Source organism: Bufo bufo, chromosome 3, assembly GCF_905171765.1.
Source record: "Bufo bufo chromosome 3, aBufBuf1.1, whole genome shotgun sequence".
Taxonomy (NCBI): Eukaryota; Metazoa; Chordata; class Amphibia; order Anura; family Bufonidae; genus Bufo; species Bufo bufo.
The window spans coordinates 664377570-664393441 of NC_053391.1; the positions used below are offsets into that span (position 1 = coordinate 664377570).

At 45.5% G+C, this 15872-nt stretch overlaps 1 protein-coding gene across 1 annotated transcript in view; it reads left to right on the forward strand.

Annotated features, from left to right (window-relative positions):
* The first annotated feature begins 249 nt into the window (after positions 1 to 249).
* GPR83 (G protein-coupled receptor 83) overlaps positions 250 to 15872 on the forward strand; it is a 49178-nt gene continuing 33555 nt past the window's right edge. Inside the window, exon 1 of the mRNA XM_040422637.1 lies at positions 250 to 636. Within this exon, the coding sequence (XP_040278571.1) occupies positions 250 to 636 (387 nt within the window). The remainder of the gene's footprint in view (positions 637 to 15872) is intronic.

Genomic DNA, 15872 nt, shown 5'->3' on the forward strand with positions numbered 1-15872 from the left:
GCTTTGCGTGCCTGAATGTCATATAAGTGTGCTGTGAGGGAAGCCTTGCTAGGATACAGATGCTGGATGTGAGGACTCTGATTGAATGCTGAGGAGCATCTGTTGCTATTGTGCGTGACAATTCTCTACTGACCTCTCCACTCAGGCATGAAGATCCATTGTGTAGCTTCTCGACCTACTCTACTTCTTCTTCTCCCCCTCTTGGTGGGATAAATAGATTGCCCATGTCCGTCCCATGTTTGTTTAGAGATGGAATCTTATCTCATGTGGCCTTTACTCTTGGGTTTGTCCACCCTGTCGAAAAGATCGGAAAGTTTCCACCTCAACACCAGCTTGAGGGAATCCTTTCAGCTCCCCAACATCACTGGCTTGTTCTCCTGGAATAACTACAGTCTAGTGGAATGGCAAAGCTTTTTAGGGAAGAAGAGATACGGAGCCGAATCGCAAAACCCCACTGTGAAGGCTCTTTTAATCGTGGCTTATTCTTTTATCATCGTCTTCTCACTTTTCGGGAATGTCTTGGTCTGTCACGTGGTCATCAAGAACAAGCGGATGCATTCAGCCACCAGCCTGTTCATAGTCAACCTGGCCGTGGCCGATATTCTCATTACTCTACTCAACACACCTTTTACACTGGTAAGGACATGTAAAACCCATGTACTACATCTAGCTAGGGTCACCACCACCATCCATATCTAGTGCTCCTCAGGGGTCTCATGTCATTTCTGAGTCTGAAGTCAGAAACAATTTTGTAGACGAGACTAGAACAAGGTCTTATTTACTACGCAATCAAGGTGCTACTTATATATATATATAGCGGGAAAAGATTCTGTAACTTATTAGTTTCCATTTTAATTCAAGTTCCTTCTATGTGTAGGAGACCTGTTGGTGATTGAGAGTCATCTCTGTAGGCATACTCCTAGAGGGAAGACTTTCCGTCACTTAAAGGGGTTGTGCCACGCAAAATATTCTACATTTTCCAACCCAGTACTTGGAACTAAATACTTTTGTACTTGCATGGAATTTAAAATGTAATATGGCCACTATGCCATTCAATAAAATGTATCTGTATAGCGCCACCTGATGTTTGCTCTTTTCCTTATTTCATGTCCACCTCACTGAGGTGGTCGCACGCATTCAGTTGAAATCTTCAACTACCACCAGCCTTATCTTCTGCTAGAAGCTGTGGCAGTTAGAGTGAAAGAGCTACAGCATAAAAGGCATACTCCCTGATAAAAGGACACGCTCCCTGAGGTGCCAGCGTGAAAGAAATCTATCAGAATAATTGGAACAATGAATGTGGAGATCTCCGGACCCATGTGAGGTACAGGGCTGGTTCTAGCTTGGCTAGAAACAGATTGTCATGTACTATATGATGTATTGTTTTCATTTTTGACATCCATCATGGCATAACCCCTTTAATAAGACCGCCCACTGGACTCCTAAGCCCAGAAGGAGCTGGAATGAAAAAAAAAGTATACAGAATCTTTTCCCACAAAACTATGCATCAATCTGCTCAGCTCCTCCCGCTCTATAACCTGCAGGCTACAGATTGGACTCCATGTCCAATGTGACAGGTTCCCTTTAAGTTGGGCTTTTGCCAAGTTCTCCAACTCATAGGCGCTAGGGTCTGCAAAGTCTCAAAGTATCAGATTACTCTAGACCAGGGATGCCCAACCTGCGGCCCCCCAGCTGTTGCAAAACTACAACTCTCAGCATGCACGGACAGCCTACAGCTATTAGGGCATGCTGGGAGTTGTAGTTTTGCAACAGCTGGAGGGCCGCAGGTTGAGCATGCTTGCTCTAGACCACTCTTCTTTGCTCTGGACCCACTCTTCGTTTTTAGCAATGGGGTCAGACTATGAAAAACGTCATCAACTCTACACCTTTAAGGCAGGAGGCACCATGGAAATCCGGACTGCAGAATGTACGACACGGTCCTCTCTAAATCCTCATAGAATTCCCACTGGTTGCAAACCTTCGCTGCTGCATCTTCAATGACTCTGGCCGTCTCTGTATTCTTCTTGCAGCCCCACCCTCCCCTCACCCTTTGGCCAGTTTTGGTGCCATTAGTTTTGTCGTCCAGTAGTGGGTACTAGACAGGACAGTCCCCAGTCCTCATACACACGACAGTATTTTTTCACGGTCCTCAAAACGGGGTTCCGTTGTTCTGTGATCCGTATCTGTTTTTTTTTCCGTTTGTCTTCCCTGATTTTTGGAGGATCACCAGACATGAAAAGTGAAAAAAAAATCTAAGTCAAGTTTGCCTTGAAAATGATAGGAAAAAAACGGACACGGATCACGGACGCGGATGACAATCTTGTGTGCCTCCGTGTTTTTTCACGGACCCATTGACTTGAGTGGGTCCGCGAACCGTTGTCCGTGAAAAAAATAGGACAGGTCCTATTTTTTTGACGGACTGGAAACACGGATCACGGACGCGGATGACAAACGGTGCATTTTCCGAGTTTTCAACAGACCCATTGAAAGTCAATGGGTCCGCAGAAAATCACGGAAAACGGAACAACGGACACGGGACCCAACAACGGTCGTGTGCATGAGGCCTTAGTGGAACATCATCTCAGCCATTCCCACTGAGCCCTGGGGGGCCACTTACCTGACAATTCACTGCTATCTGGAGCTGAAACGTAACGCAGGGAGGCTACAAGAAAAAGAAATGCACCACCGGAGTCACGGAAGATGCAGCTGCAAGGGTATGCAGCCTGTAGGATTTCCTTGAGGGTGTGATAGGTCCTCCTTAAGAACGAATTAATTCTAAATTCTATCTGAAATACATATCTCTAGACTTGCTGAATGAATGCAACAACATTTTTCAACACTATGTAGCAGTGCTGAGCTTGTTCAAATGGCAGTAGTGAGTTTGTCATGAAGTTTTCCCTAAACGCAAGCTCTACTTTTTGATCCCTTTTAATGTCGTAGTTACAAGTTAGAAACAGATATGTCGATGTAGACTTATAGATGTAAATGTATAGCAATTCTCGACACCCCCCAGTGACTTGTGTACTACATGTGCCAGCATGCTCTGTACGGTCCAGCATTGAGGGGATGCAGAAGTCAGCGAGCAACCGTTTTTGCAGACACTAGCAAGAACTGGGTGGATCCATCAGTAAGGAGACAGATTACAGCCCCTGCTGACTGTATCCACTTCTGCACTGACTGCTTTAAACAAGGTGGTGGCACACTGCCACTTAACTGTTCAATATGCCGTGGTTTTCACTGCTCTCATTCATCTTCATTCAACACCGGCAGATTCTACTGCTGCGTCTGCAGAATTGCAAATCTGTCACAATAGCCGTGCGGCTATTGCAGCCTCAGTCTTAAAGTGATACCCCACCTCCAATTACCATTGGCCATCTCATCAACACATGTAAAATCTAGCATCCATATAATAGAGCGTCATTGATGTTTTTATGCTGTTAATTAAATTTTACTATGTGGAAACCGTCAACAAGCAGGCTATCTACATTTGGTTTACAATGGCTTCATTTCTATATACCTGAATCATCACAGCTGATTGGTCTCACATGCCAATGAGTCCATTTTATGTCCATGGGCAGGAAATGGGAAGGTGTTCTAGGTTTACATTTAATTTATACTCCCTCATATGTCTATATACCGCCGAGGCGGCTTTGGTTTTGATGAATTCATGGGCAGGATATGCCATAAATGTCTGATAGGTGGGGGATTCTCTTGACCCCTGATTATGAATGGATGATGAGTCTATGGCAGGCATGCTCAACCTGCGGCTCTCCAGCTGTTGTAAAACTACAACTCCCACCATGCCCTGCTGTAGGATAATAGATGTAAGCAGTATGGGCATGCTGGGAGTTGTAGTTTTGCAACAGCTGGAGAGCCTCAGGTTGGCCATGCCTGGTCTAAGGGATGTATGGAAATAAGGGAGCAAGGAAATCCCCATTCATTCAATAGGTCAGGATCCTAATGGTGGCCCCACACCTCCACCTATCAAACACTTATGGTATATCCTGCAATCATGCCATACATCAATAGGAAAACCCCTTTAACACACAGACCATTTACAACAGCAGTAAACCTATAATAAGATTGCCAGATCCAACAACAGCAGCCTGCTGAACGTTTCCAGATAGCAATACATGTTGTATAATGAGGAATAATGAGTGTAAGTGTCAGATCCAACAACAGCAGCCTGCTGAACGTTTCCAGAAAGCAATACATGTTGTATAATGAGGAATAATGAGTGTAAGTGTCAGATCCAACAACAGCAGCCTGCTGAACGTTTCCAGATAGCAATACATGTTGTATAATGAGGAATAATGAGTGTAAGTGTCAGATCCAACAACAGCAGCCTGCTGAACGTTTCCAGAAAGCAATACATGTTGTATAATGAGGAATAATGAGTGTAAGTGTCAAAAATAATTAACATATACAGCATATACTCCCAAGCTAGAATAAATGGCGTTTTTATCGGGGGTTTTTAGCAGTTTTTTCTGTACAGATGTAGCAATCCTCATCTTGATTCTTAACGCGTTAAGTAAACAATGGCCAGGAACTTTTCATGGACTTTCTCAATGGCTTTCAAAGGTTTGTGCGATGTGTTATCACGCTGATACACAATATCGCGCTCACGTTTACAACCGCTACATCTGTACGTGTAATATATTACACATACTGTATATAATGCATTCATATTACGAACGGGAAGATGTTGTGCATTCACAATCTTCAGTTCAGTAGGAGTTAAATGCGAAGGCCTCATGCACACGACCGTTGTTTTACTCCGTGTCCGTTGTTCCGTTTTTCGTGATTTTCTGCGGACCCATTGACTTTCATCCGCGTCCGTGATCCGTGGTTCCAGTCCGTCAAAAAAATATAACCTGTCCTATTTTTTTCATGGAAAACGGTTTGCCGACCCATTCAAGTCAATGGGACCCTGAAAAAACACGGAGGCACACAAGATTGTCATCCGCCTCCGCGCATCCGCGTCCGTTTTTTTCCTATTATTTGCATGGTAAACTTGACTTAGACTTTTTTTTTACTTTCCTTCATGTCTGGTGATCCTCCAAAAATAAAGGAAGACACACAAAAACGGAAACGGATCACGGAACAACGGAATCCCATTTTGCGGAACGGAACACAACAACGGTCGTGTGCATGAGGCCTTACACTAAGGCACAGATGTTGGAGAGGCTGCTGCTGTAAACAGGGACAACAACGCGTTTCGGTCTCAGTCAACATCACAATGCTACTTGTTTTATCCGACGAGGCAGATGTTGCGACTGAGCAAGTCTGGATGGAAAACTCCTATCATGCTGGTGATGCAGAAGAAGATTGGAGGGATCGTGGGGGATCATCGGAGGTTGTCACTGAGGATGTAAGATGCAGAAAATAAATTGTAGGCTTGTGTGGAGGGTTACAGGAATCTGCTCTATTTACCAGTTATCTATCAGTTGTCGCCTCTGGCTGTGAAGCAAAATGTAAGCCTTGCAGTGTCGTTACATGGGGAAGGAAGGTCAGGAGGACTCAAAGTCTCAGAATAATAACCACAGAGTTCATATTTTATTAAACAGGGAAAGGGCAATGTTGAGGCTTGATATTTGCTAAACTCGTACAAAAGCAGCAGAGAATTACAAAAAAACAACAACAGATGAATTAAAGGAGAATTACCAATTATTAATTAAAGAACTAATCTCACAAAAAGGTTTATTCTCTGACCTGTTATAAAGGTGCATGATGTAAACTGCAGCGAAGGCAATCTTCTTAACAGAGAGACTGTATTTGGGAGTTATAACCTCTCTTCTGATCCTCAGATGTGTCATGTGACCAACACTCAGACTTTCCAAATAACACAGTATCTTGTGTGTAGACAGGAAGCCAGTTTCTGTATGCATTTCTATGGGAGCCTCAATGTTTGGACATCAGAGTGCAGGTCACATCACACAGCTGAGGATCAGAAGGTTATAACTCACAAATACAGTCACTGGTAATGAGATTACCTTCACTACAATTTACATCATGTACCCTTCTAAGGCTACTTTCACACTGGCGTTTTGGTTTCCGTTTGTGAGATCCGTTCAGGGCTCTCACACGCGGCCCAAAACGGATCAGTTTTGCCCTAATGCATTCTGAATGGAAAAGGATCCGCTCAGAATGCCTCAGTTTGGCTCCGTTGCGCCTCCATTCTGCTTTGGAGGAGGACACCAAAACGCTGCTTGCACGAAACTGAGCCAAACGGATAGAAAACAATAGAAAACGGATCCGTCCTCCATTGACTTTCAATGCTGTTCAAGACGGATCCGTCTTGGCTATGTTAAAGATAATACAAACAGATCCGGTCTGAATGGATGCAGACGGTTGTATTATCTGAACGGATCCGTCTGTGCAGATCCATGACTCATCCCCACCAAACGCAAGTGTGAAAGTAGCCTAAGGCTACTTTCACACTTGTGGTAGCCTTTTCCGTCAGGATGTTCCGGCGGGGGAACAGCCTGCCGGATCCGTGCTACCCCTAGTCCACCGTGCCGCTCCGGCCCTATTCACTATTATGGGGGCGGGCCGGGGGTCCGGCCGCAGCACGGCAAACAAGCCGAGAGGTGGCCAGACAAAAAACGGTGGCACGGTAGACCAGCGGTAGCACGGATCATCCTGCCGGAAAAGGTTACCGCAAGTGTGAAAGTAGCCTAACATGATTTTTGGGAGTGCTACCCTGATGTTTCCCCTGAAGGTTAGCTAATTTTAGCCTGAGACCTTCAGCAATCAGCTGTGGAGCAACCCAACAAGAGGTGATCCATGAAATACTAAATAGACAGTCTACATTAGGGCTTGAAAACATTTTTTGTCTTGAACCCAGCCAAACCGCTGCAACCTGAAGGCTTCCATGCCAAAAGAAGAATATGTGTATGTGTGGATAGTGTGATGAAGCAAAATCTTTAGGTCCCACAGTGCCCCCATAGCAGTGTCAGCCACAGTGTGATCAACGGTGCCCCTAGTTACACCTCAATTGAGAGCATTCTGCAGTGGCTGGGTTTGGGGTGACACCAACGCAACGCTGGGTCCCCTGGACACCGTCAAGGTGTCACCACATGTTGCTATTCTCCAGAAAGGATGGTAAGGCGTGATGCACCCCAATGGGAAATAAGTCCAAAGAGTCAGGGTCTGCAGTAAACCGGGGTGCTTCTTCACTGGAGGAAATAAAGTGCAAAACAATACAGGCAAGGCACTGGGCTGGCTTCTCCAGTCTTCTCCCAGGCAGAAGAAGGGTTCGTGCAGAGGAAAGACTTAAAGGGACACTGACAGGGCCAAAAAGCATATTAAGGTATATACTGTATATGACCGTACAGGTCTTATAAAGTGTATAAGAATCATGTAAGTATCCCCCCTGTCCACCTTATAACTACAGTAATGTGAAGTTTTATAACCTGCTGGAATCGGGTTCAATCTGCCCAAGGGGCGGTGTTTCACCTCAGCTTGCGCCCAGCCAGCCTCGCCACAACTGGCGTTTGAAGCGCCGCCCAGCTCATCAATATTCACTTCGCTGGGCAGCGCTGGGCGGCTACTAGTGTCCCCGGCTATCTTCAGCGCATGCGCCCGGCACCCTCACTGGCCGGGATCGCATCGCGCCTGCGCACAGTCTCATTCTCAGAGGCTGCCTCTGAGAATGAGACTGTGCGCAGGCGCGATGCGATCCCGGCCAGTGAGGGTGCCGGGCGCATGCGCTGAAGATAGCCGGGGACACTAGTAGCCGCCCAGCGAAGTGAATATTGATGAGCTGGGCGGCGCTTCGAACAGCAGTTGTGGCGAGGATGGCTGGGCGCAAGCTGAGGTGAAACACCGCCCCTTGGGCAGATTGAACCCGATTCCAGCAGGTTATAAAACTTCACATTACTGTAGTTATAAGGTGGACAGGGGGGATACTTACATGATTCTTATACACTTTATAAGACCTGTACGGTCATATATATACCTTAATATGCTTTTTGGCCCTGTCAGTGTCCCTTTAAGCTAGTTGTCCCTCTCTCTCAGAAGGCTAGTACCCTTCCAAAGGCTGGAGGCCCATGGTCTGTGGCTTAGTAGTCTGGCTGGCTCATTGGTCCCAGGGCTGGTGACCCATAGTATGCTGCTCAGAATACCCATCTTAGGCTACTTTCACACTAGCATCAGCCTTCTCCAGCAGGCTGTTCCCCCGCCGGAACAGCCTGCCGGATCCGTGCTGTCGCTAGTGCACCGTGCCGCTGGAAGTCCGCTCAGGCCCCATTTACTATAATTGGGGTGGGCCAGAGGTCCGGCCGAAGCATGGCAAGCATGTTGAGAGGCAGCCAAAATAAAACTACGACATGTAGTCAAGGGGCCGGAGCGGACAGTGCACTAGCGACAGCACGGATCCGGCAGGCTGTTTCCCCGCCGGAACAGCCTGCCCAAGAAGGCTGCCGCTAGTGTGAAAGTAGCCTTAGTGTCTTCTTTTGTTCACAAATGCAGTCTGGAATGATTCTCTTTTAAGCACTGTTCCCTAACTGCAGAACACTAGGTGCTCTGACGGCTCTCCTAATATATAGTTTCTAGCTGAACTAGAACCTTCACATAAATATAAGTTTTTTTTTATGGCCAGTTTTGAACCTGTTTTGCATCAATTTACTGGCCATCTGGCTGTTTTTAATGACCATTTTGTATGTGTTCTTAATGACTTTTAAAAACGGTCATTAAAAATGGGTGGTTTTCGCTGGAGTTTTTTTTTTATAAAATCCCAACATTTGGAGTATTTGGAGTATACATAATGTTAACCATAGTGGCCCCCATCACTAATAATGTCCCCCATAGTGGCCCCAGCAATAATAATCTTCCCTAGAGTGGCCCCAATGTCCCCAATAGTTGTAATAATGTACTTTTTTGTTTTAAGCTGGAAAAAAAAAAGACCATCCACTTGCACACGCGGAGTCAGTAGCTCTTCTCTTGATGCGGAAGGACCTGCGCCCAGCGTGATGATGTAACCAATGCAATTCCAGCATGATCACTGGGAGCGCATGCTGATATCATCATGTTTGTAGAGCAGGTCCTTCAGCATCAATAGAGGAACGACTGCCTCCGTGCGTGTAAGTGAATCAGGTGAGTCATTTTTTTGAATTTTTATCCCCATAAAAGCGATTTTATCCCCAAAAAGGCCACTGCCGTTAGAAGGGTGCACTCCTGTCTAATGTGAAAGTGGTCAAAAATAGGACTATTTCTTTGACAGACGCTTTTCACTGGCTGTTAAAAAAAACATTAATTTCTATGGGGCCGCCAAAAATAGCTGAGCGCTGGCTCAGCTATTTCCGTTGGCCCTATAGAAATGAATAGGAGCGGTGGCCTGGCAAGCGTGGTGAGCTCCCATTCGCTACTATAGGGAGAGAAATACGTATCATATCCGCTCCTTCACTTGATCATCCCCTTGGGTTGATCTGGATTTAAGGTACGGTATTCCTTTTGTGCTTTCAAATGGTAATTGATTGGTTTAAGCAAAGTTGAAGTCAGACACTGTCGATCCATAGAAAGCTTGCCTTCTAGACTAATCGTCATGTTTCAGTTGTCTGCTTCATGGGAGAACGTATGTACTGATTAGATCCATGGGATTTGTTGGCTTGCCATGAACGGCTCCGTCAGTCCTCCAGTATGGGATAGTCATATTGTATATATCCTGCACGTGTCAATGATTAGCCAGAATTACAGATACAATTCCCTTCCATTACAGATCTTTACGTCTGGAGTTAACATTCCTTCAGTTTTGCACAAATGAATACACAGCAAAATCCAATTTCATTTCTATAGCCGAGAGCTGGTTTGCATGATAATATGTCATCCAGCGGTGTAATATCACATTGAACATGTTCCAGGGAGTGCTTTCTCATTTTACACTGGAAATCTAATCATGCACAAGCTGCATACACTATCATCATCCAGGGGTAGATCTAAAAAAAAATATATATATATATATATATATATATATAGACACAATGACAACATACGTACTGCATACATTCAGAGATACGTCTGGTTTGTGGAGAGAGTGAAGCCCAGTGTATTCCATTGCTCAAAAATGTGAAAATGCATTGCAATACCATGCATGGCCACACGGTGCGCTGTTTAAGGGAAGCATGCTCAGGAGCTCTTTGTACTGTTATTCAAGTGTAGTGCAGCGCTCTAATGCACCACCTAATGGTGTAAATATTTAGTGCATTTGAAGGGTTTTCCAGATAGGTAACCGGAAGTTTCTGGGCACTGAAAAATCTACAAAAGGGTCCTTAAACCGGTTATCCACCGCAAAAACAAATTTAATTTATGACCCTGAAAGTGTGTAAATAAAAGCAAGAAAGCCACAGACCTACTGTATTCACCGTCACTCTGGTCCAGCGTTGAGACTCCCAGCCATGCTCCTCCAAGTCAGAGCCGCCCACTACCACTCCCATTCTCCGGTCTGCTCCACCAGGGCTCGCAGCATATCCATGCCTATTTAATGTTATAAAGTATTTATTATACAATGTCTGCAATGAGAATACCTGTTTAATTCCCAGAACATCTAAATACTGGAGCTTTTGAGAACTTCTTTAAATGTAATATTCTTAAAGAGTCACTCTACTTTCACACAAGTTAATTTCATTTAACCCCTTCCCGCCGTTCCACTGTAAAATTACTTTGGCAGGTGGGGGTTTAAAGATTGCGCTTGCTCACGAGTGCAGTTGGTGTCATAGCCGCCAGCTACCTGCTGTGAACACGTCTGTGAGGTCAAAAACCATGAGCGTTCGCTCCCGGCTGTCCACTGGCTCCCCCCGGTGAGGATCGCAGGAGCCGGAGTGTGTGCTGCAGCTTCTGTATTCCTCAATTATACCAGTCTGCCACACATTAGTGTAGGAACATAGTGAATTTTGATGCAGCCAAGTGGCAAACATTGGTATTCAGTTATGAAGGCAGGTCCTGCCTTGGTAGTAATGATGGTGACATCAGAGTTCTCAGGAGGGTGGAGAGTGCCTGATACCAACACCAGGTGTCATGGAGTGGGGAGCCATTAGCTACCATGGCCATTCCATCTGGTATTCATGGAGGGAGCATTGGCCAGCATTTGGTATGTCCAGGACATCTTGGAACCAGTGCTAGTGCTTTTTTTTTTAGTACAGGAGACTTGGCGATCCAAGTAGATAACGGCCACCCCCACACTGCCCGTGCTACTGTTCTTTTCTAGATATTCAGCAGCTCCCCTGGCCGGCGTGGTCTACAGACCTCTCCACCATTGAGAGTGTCTGGGACTGGATGGGACGATGGATCTTCATGCACAGCAGCCAGGAACCACCTTGGCTGAACTACAGGTCCAAGCAAAAGAGCTTGGAAAGACATACAACAGGAGGATAACCAGCATCTGTCTGACCGTCACCAAGCCAGAGTGGCAGCCTGTATAACAGCAAGGGGAGATGTCACCCAGTATTAATGTGACCCTGCCTCATCATATACCCTGCTGCAGAGCCCAAAATAAATGGGGCACCACTTTGGTTGTATCTTGTGTGATCATTGACCAACCACCACTGTTTATACTTTGTCATTGTCACCTTAATTTCATTACGTTCTCCAGCTGTTCTTTTTTCATTTTCTGGTAGTGCATTTACTGACAGAATTGAAAGTGTGAACAGATACTTGACACATCTATATGTGAGAATTGACGACGAAAGCACTGCATTGTAAACCGCCATAAAGTAATATGGTAAATATGTTTTCTAAGTGGGATTTTGATGTTAGACCGTTTGTTCGACCGACAGCTATTGACTGTGTATGGCCTCCTTAACTTGCAGAATAGTGGATTTCATGAGTGAGGCTTCGTCTTTCCTAGTCTCCACTGTGGTATATGAAATATGAAATCCTTGAAGTCCATGGTATTCACAGAGTAATCTTGTGTGATGCCTTCATATACTAGCAGTACAGATTTTAAGGTGGATTTTTAAATTCACGTCATACTATATGCCATATACTGATTGAGGTTTCTACACCTTGATTGGAATCCCCAATGGTCAGTTAATTGCACATGATTTGGAAAGACACACCACTGTCTACAGGTCTCACAGCTGACAATGCTTATCAGAGCAAAAACCAAGCCATGAGGAGTTAAGAACTGCCTGTAGAGCTCAGAGATGGGATTGTGTGGAGGCACAGATCTAGAGAAGGGTAGAAAATATATTTATGCTGTACTGGAAGATAGAGCAAAGTGGCCTCCATAAATCTTAAATAGAAGAAGTTTTGAACAACCAGGACTCTTCCTAGAACTGTCTGCCCCACCAAACTGAAGGACCTTGGTAAGAGAGGTGACTAAGAACTAAGAATGGTCACACTGGCTGAGCTCCAAAGATCCTCAAATGGTCAAAACTTCCAGAAGGTCAACCATCACTGCAGTCTCCACCAATACAAACTTTATCGCAGAGTGGCCAGAAAGAAGCCTCTCCTCAGTAAAAGACACATGAAAGCCCATCTAGAGTTTGCAAAAAAGCATGTAAAGAACTCTCAGACTGTGAGAAACAAGATTCTCTAGGCTGATGAAAACAAGATTGAACATTTTGCCCTTAATTCTAAGCATCATGTCTGAAGGAAACCAGATACTGCTCATCACTAGCCAATACAATCGCTACAGTGAAATATGGTAGTAGCAACATTGTGCCATAGGGTTGTTCTTTAGCAACTGGGACAGGGAGACTGGTCAGGGTTGAGGGAAAGATGAAGGAGGTATAGTACGGAGATATTCTAAATGAAAACCTGATCCAGAGTGCACTGGATCTCAGACTAGGCCGAAGGTTCACCTTTCAACAGGATAATAATTCTAAGCAAACAGCCAAGACAATACAGGAGTGGCTTATGGACAACATGTGAATGTCCTTGAGTGGCCCAGCCATAGCCCTGACTTGAACCCAATCGAACATCTCTGGAAAGACTTAAAAATGTCAAAATCCAGGTGTTCAAACCTTGCAATATCATACCCAAGACGACAGTGTCGGATTGGGGTTCCTTTGACCCACCTGAAAAAAATAAATTTTGAGGTCCAGCTCCTATATAATCAATAAAGCTAATAGGTTTTGAATCAAACGTATAGACCCTCCAAAGGTAGCCAAATAGTTTTTTTTCTCCTGGACCTTTGGGGTCCACAATAGTATTAAAGTCTGGGCCCACTAGGGGATCCTCTGGTGGGTCAGTCCCACCCTGCAAGAAGACTGGAGGCTGTAATAGCTGTCAAATGTGTTTTAGGGTCTGAATATGTAGCATATCAAACCACAGGGGAAAACACGTGAGGCTCACGGTGGGCCGATGGGTGCAATAGTTCATGCACTCACGGTTAGCAGATGCCTCCCTGGGCTGGCGTACAGTGGATGGGAAGACAGCACAAAATCCTCCGGGGCACTCTCGGTTACAGAAACACCAGCCAGATGGAAGTTGATGTGCCTTTGATGGTGGTGGTGTTTAGGGTGCTTGTGGCTGCTTGGCCCCTGGTTCGTGACGCCAGCACCGTTAGGTGCAAATGTTGAGTGTAGTAGTAAGAATTATGAGTCGGTTGTTGTAAACCAGTTGAACATTTACTGAAGAATCAATAGTCTCTGGACAGTTGGTACAGTTCATCAATGGAAAGCGTTTTGTGTAGCACAAATAATAATACTGTAAGTTCATTGGTAATCCTATTATCAGGTAGTGGCAGTTGTCAATGGAGGGATTCTTCTAATGCTGATACTTTACAGGCAAGAATCCTGGTAGTAATCCTAAGTTCACTCTTTATAGCACTAAAGATGTTATTAACTATTTATTCAGGAGTTATCCTTTAAGGGCGTTCCCCTCACCGCAGGCAAACACATCTGCTTCATTCTTTGGCAGGAATCTCTTCTAAAAAGGTTTTTTGGTTTTCACTACTACCCGGAAGGTTTAGTTAGTGATAAAGATTCTGCGCACTAACTGTCCATTTGTGTCCAGGTACTCGGAAAGCTACTCCTGGTCACTTGTGCTGATGAGGTCCATAAGCTATAGTTAGCTGTTACCCTCACTAGGCTCTCTGCATCTTGGTGTATAGACTTACTGTCTGGTGCTTGGTTTCTGTAGTTATCTTCTCCAGGCTTGATCAGGGCCCAGAGGAAAGGAACAACGTTACATGGTGACTTTAGCCTGTCTCTCTCCTCCATGAACTTGCTTCTCCTCCTCTCACCAACTACTAACTAACATTCCTCTTAAAGGGAGTCTGTCACCTCCATATGGCCATATACAGCGCTTACATTGTCCTATAGCACACCTATACATGAATGTAATGGTACCTTTGTCTTTTTCATTACACTTGCAGAAGCTGGAAAAACGAAGTTTAATTTATATGCAAATGATCACTCGCAAGTGCCCAGGGGCGGCGTTCACTGTGTTGGAGCCCAGGCTGCTCTGCCTTTTTTTTTATTGTTCCCCCGCCCCAGCCTCTGCCTATGGCCGCCCTAATATTCCCTTGCGTCATCCTTTGGTCTGGCTGAGATCCAGCGCCTGCCGGGGCATACGCACTACGATGCCCATTGTGGGCACGGCATCGCTTTAACTACTGCGCCGGTGAATGGCGTGAAAACAGCGGCGAGGGGGCGTTCGCCGGGGCGTGCACAGTAGTTAAAGCAATGCCGTGCCCACAATGGGCATCGCAGTGCGCATGTCCCGATCCAGCGTGGCAGTGTGCAGGCGCGGATCTCGGCCGGACCAAAGGATGACACAAGGGAATAGGAGGGCGGGCATAGGCAGAGGCTGGGGCGGGGGAACAATAAAAAAAGGCAGAGCAGCCTGGGCGCCAACACAGTGAACGCCGCCCCTGGGCACTTGCGAGTGATCATTTGCATATAAATTAAACTTAATTTTTCCAGCTTCTGCAAGTGTAAAGAAAAAGACAAAGGTACCATAACATGCATGCACATACATGAAGATGTTTGAAGTGTCCCATTTACACACATACTGTATGTGGGACACTGCAAATAATTATGTCAGTACAGGATTTTAGCTTTTCCTTTTCAACAAATTAGCAAAGATTTCTGGCATTCTGTTTTCACATTCTCATTATGGGGTACAGAGTGCAGAATGATGGGGAAAACATGATTTTTTTATTTTTTATTTTAATACAAGGCCGCAACATAACAAAATGTTAAAAAGTGAAATGGTCTGAAGGTTTTCTGAATGCATTATATGTATGGATGCAAATAAAGAGCACATATATCTATGACCATGTGTGTAACATAGGCAATGCACGAACACCGACCGTGGGGCAGCCGCAGCGGATCGCGGACCCATTCACTTTAATGGGTCCGCGATCTGCCCGTTCCGCAAAAAGATAGGACATGTTCCATCTTTTTGCGGAACAGAAATACGGGACGAAACCCCACAGAAGCACTCCGTAGTGCTTTCGTAGGGTTCAGTTCCGTGCTTCCGTTCCGCACCATTCAGCATCTCCGGATTTGCGGACCCATTGAAGTGAATGGGTCCGCATCCGTGATGCGGAATGCCCACGGAACGGCGCCCGTGTATTGCGGATCCCCATATGCGGTCCGCAGCACTGGCACGGACACATACGGTCGTGTGCCATAGGCCTAATACTGTTGTCTTCTTGTGTGGCTCAATGGTCTTTGGGCCCCCTCAGGCTCCTGGGCCCGATAGAGTCTGCTACTTATGCATCCCTATAGCTACGCCCCTGTGTATGTGTTCTTGTACGTAGCGAGCTTGTACTCATTTGTTGTTCTGGGGCGCTCTGATTCAATAATTGTCCTGTTGGGGGGCTTGAAAAGTTATCGCTAGCTGATTGGAGGATTTTGTAAAGCAAGCATATATATAACTATCAAAGAGCACCATTTCTCAGAGATATCTTGCGTGTCCAGTTG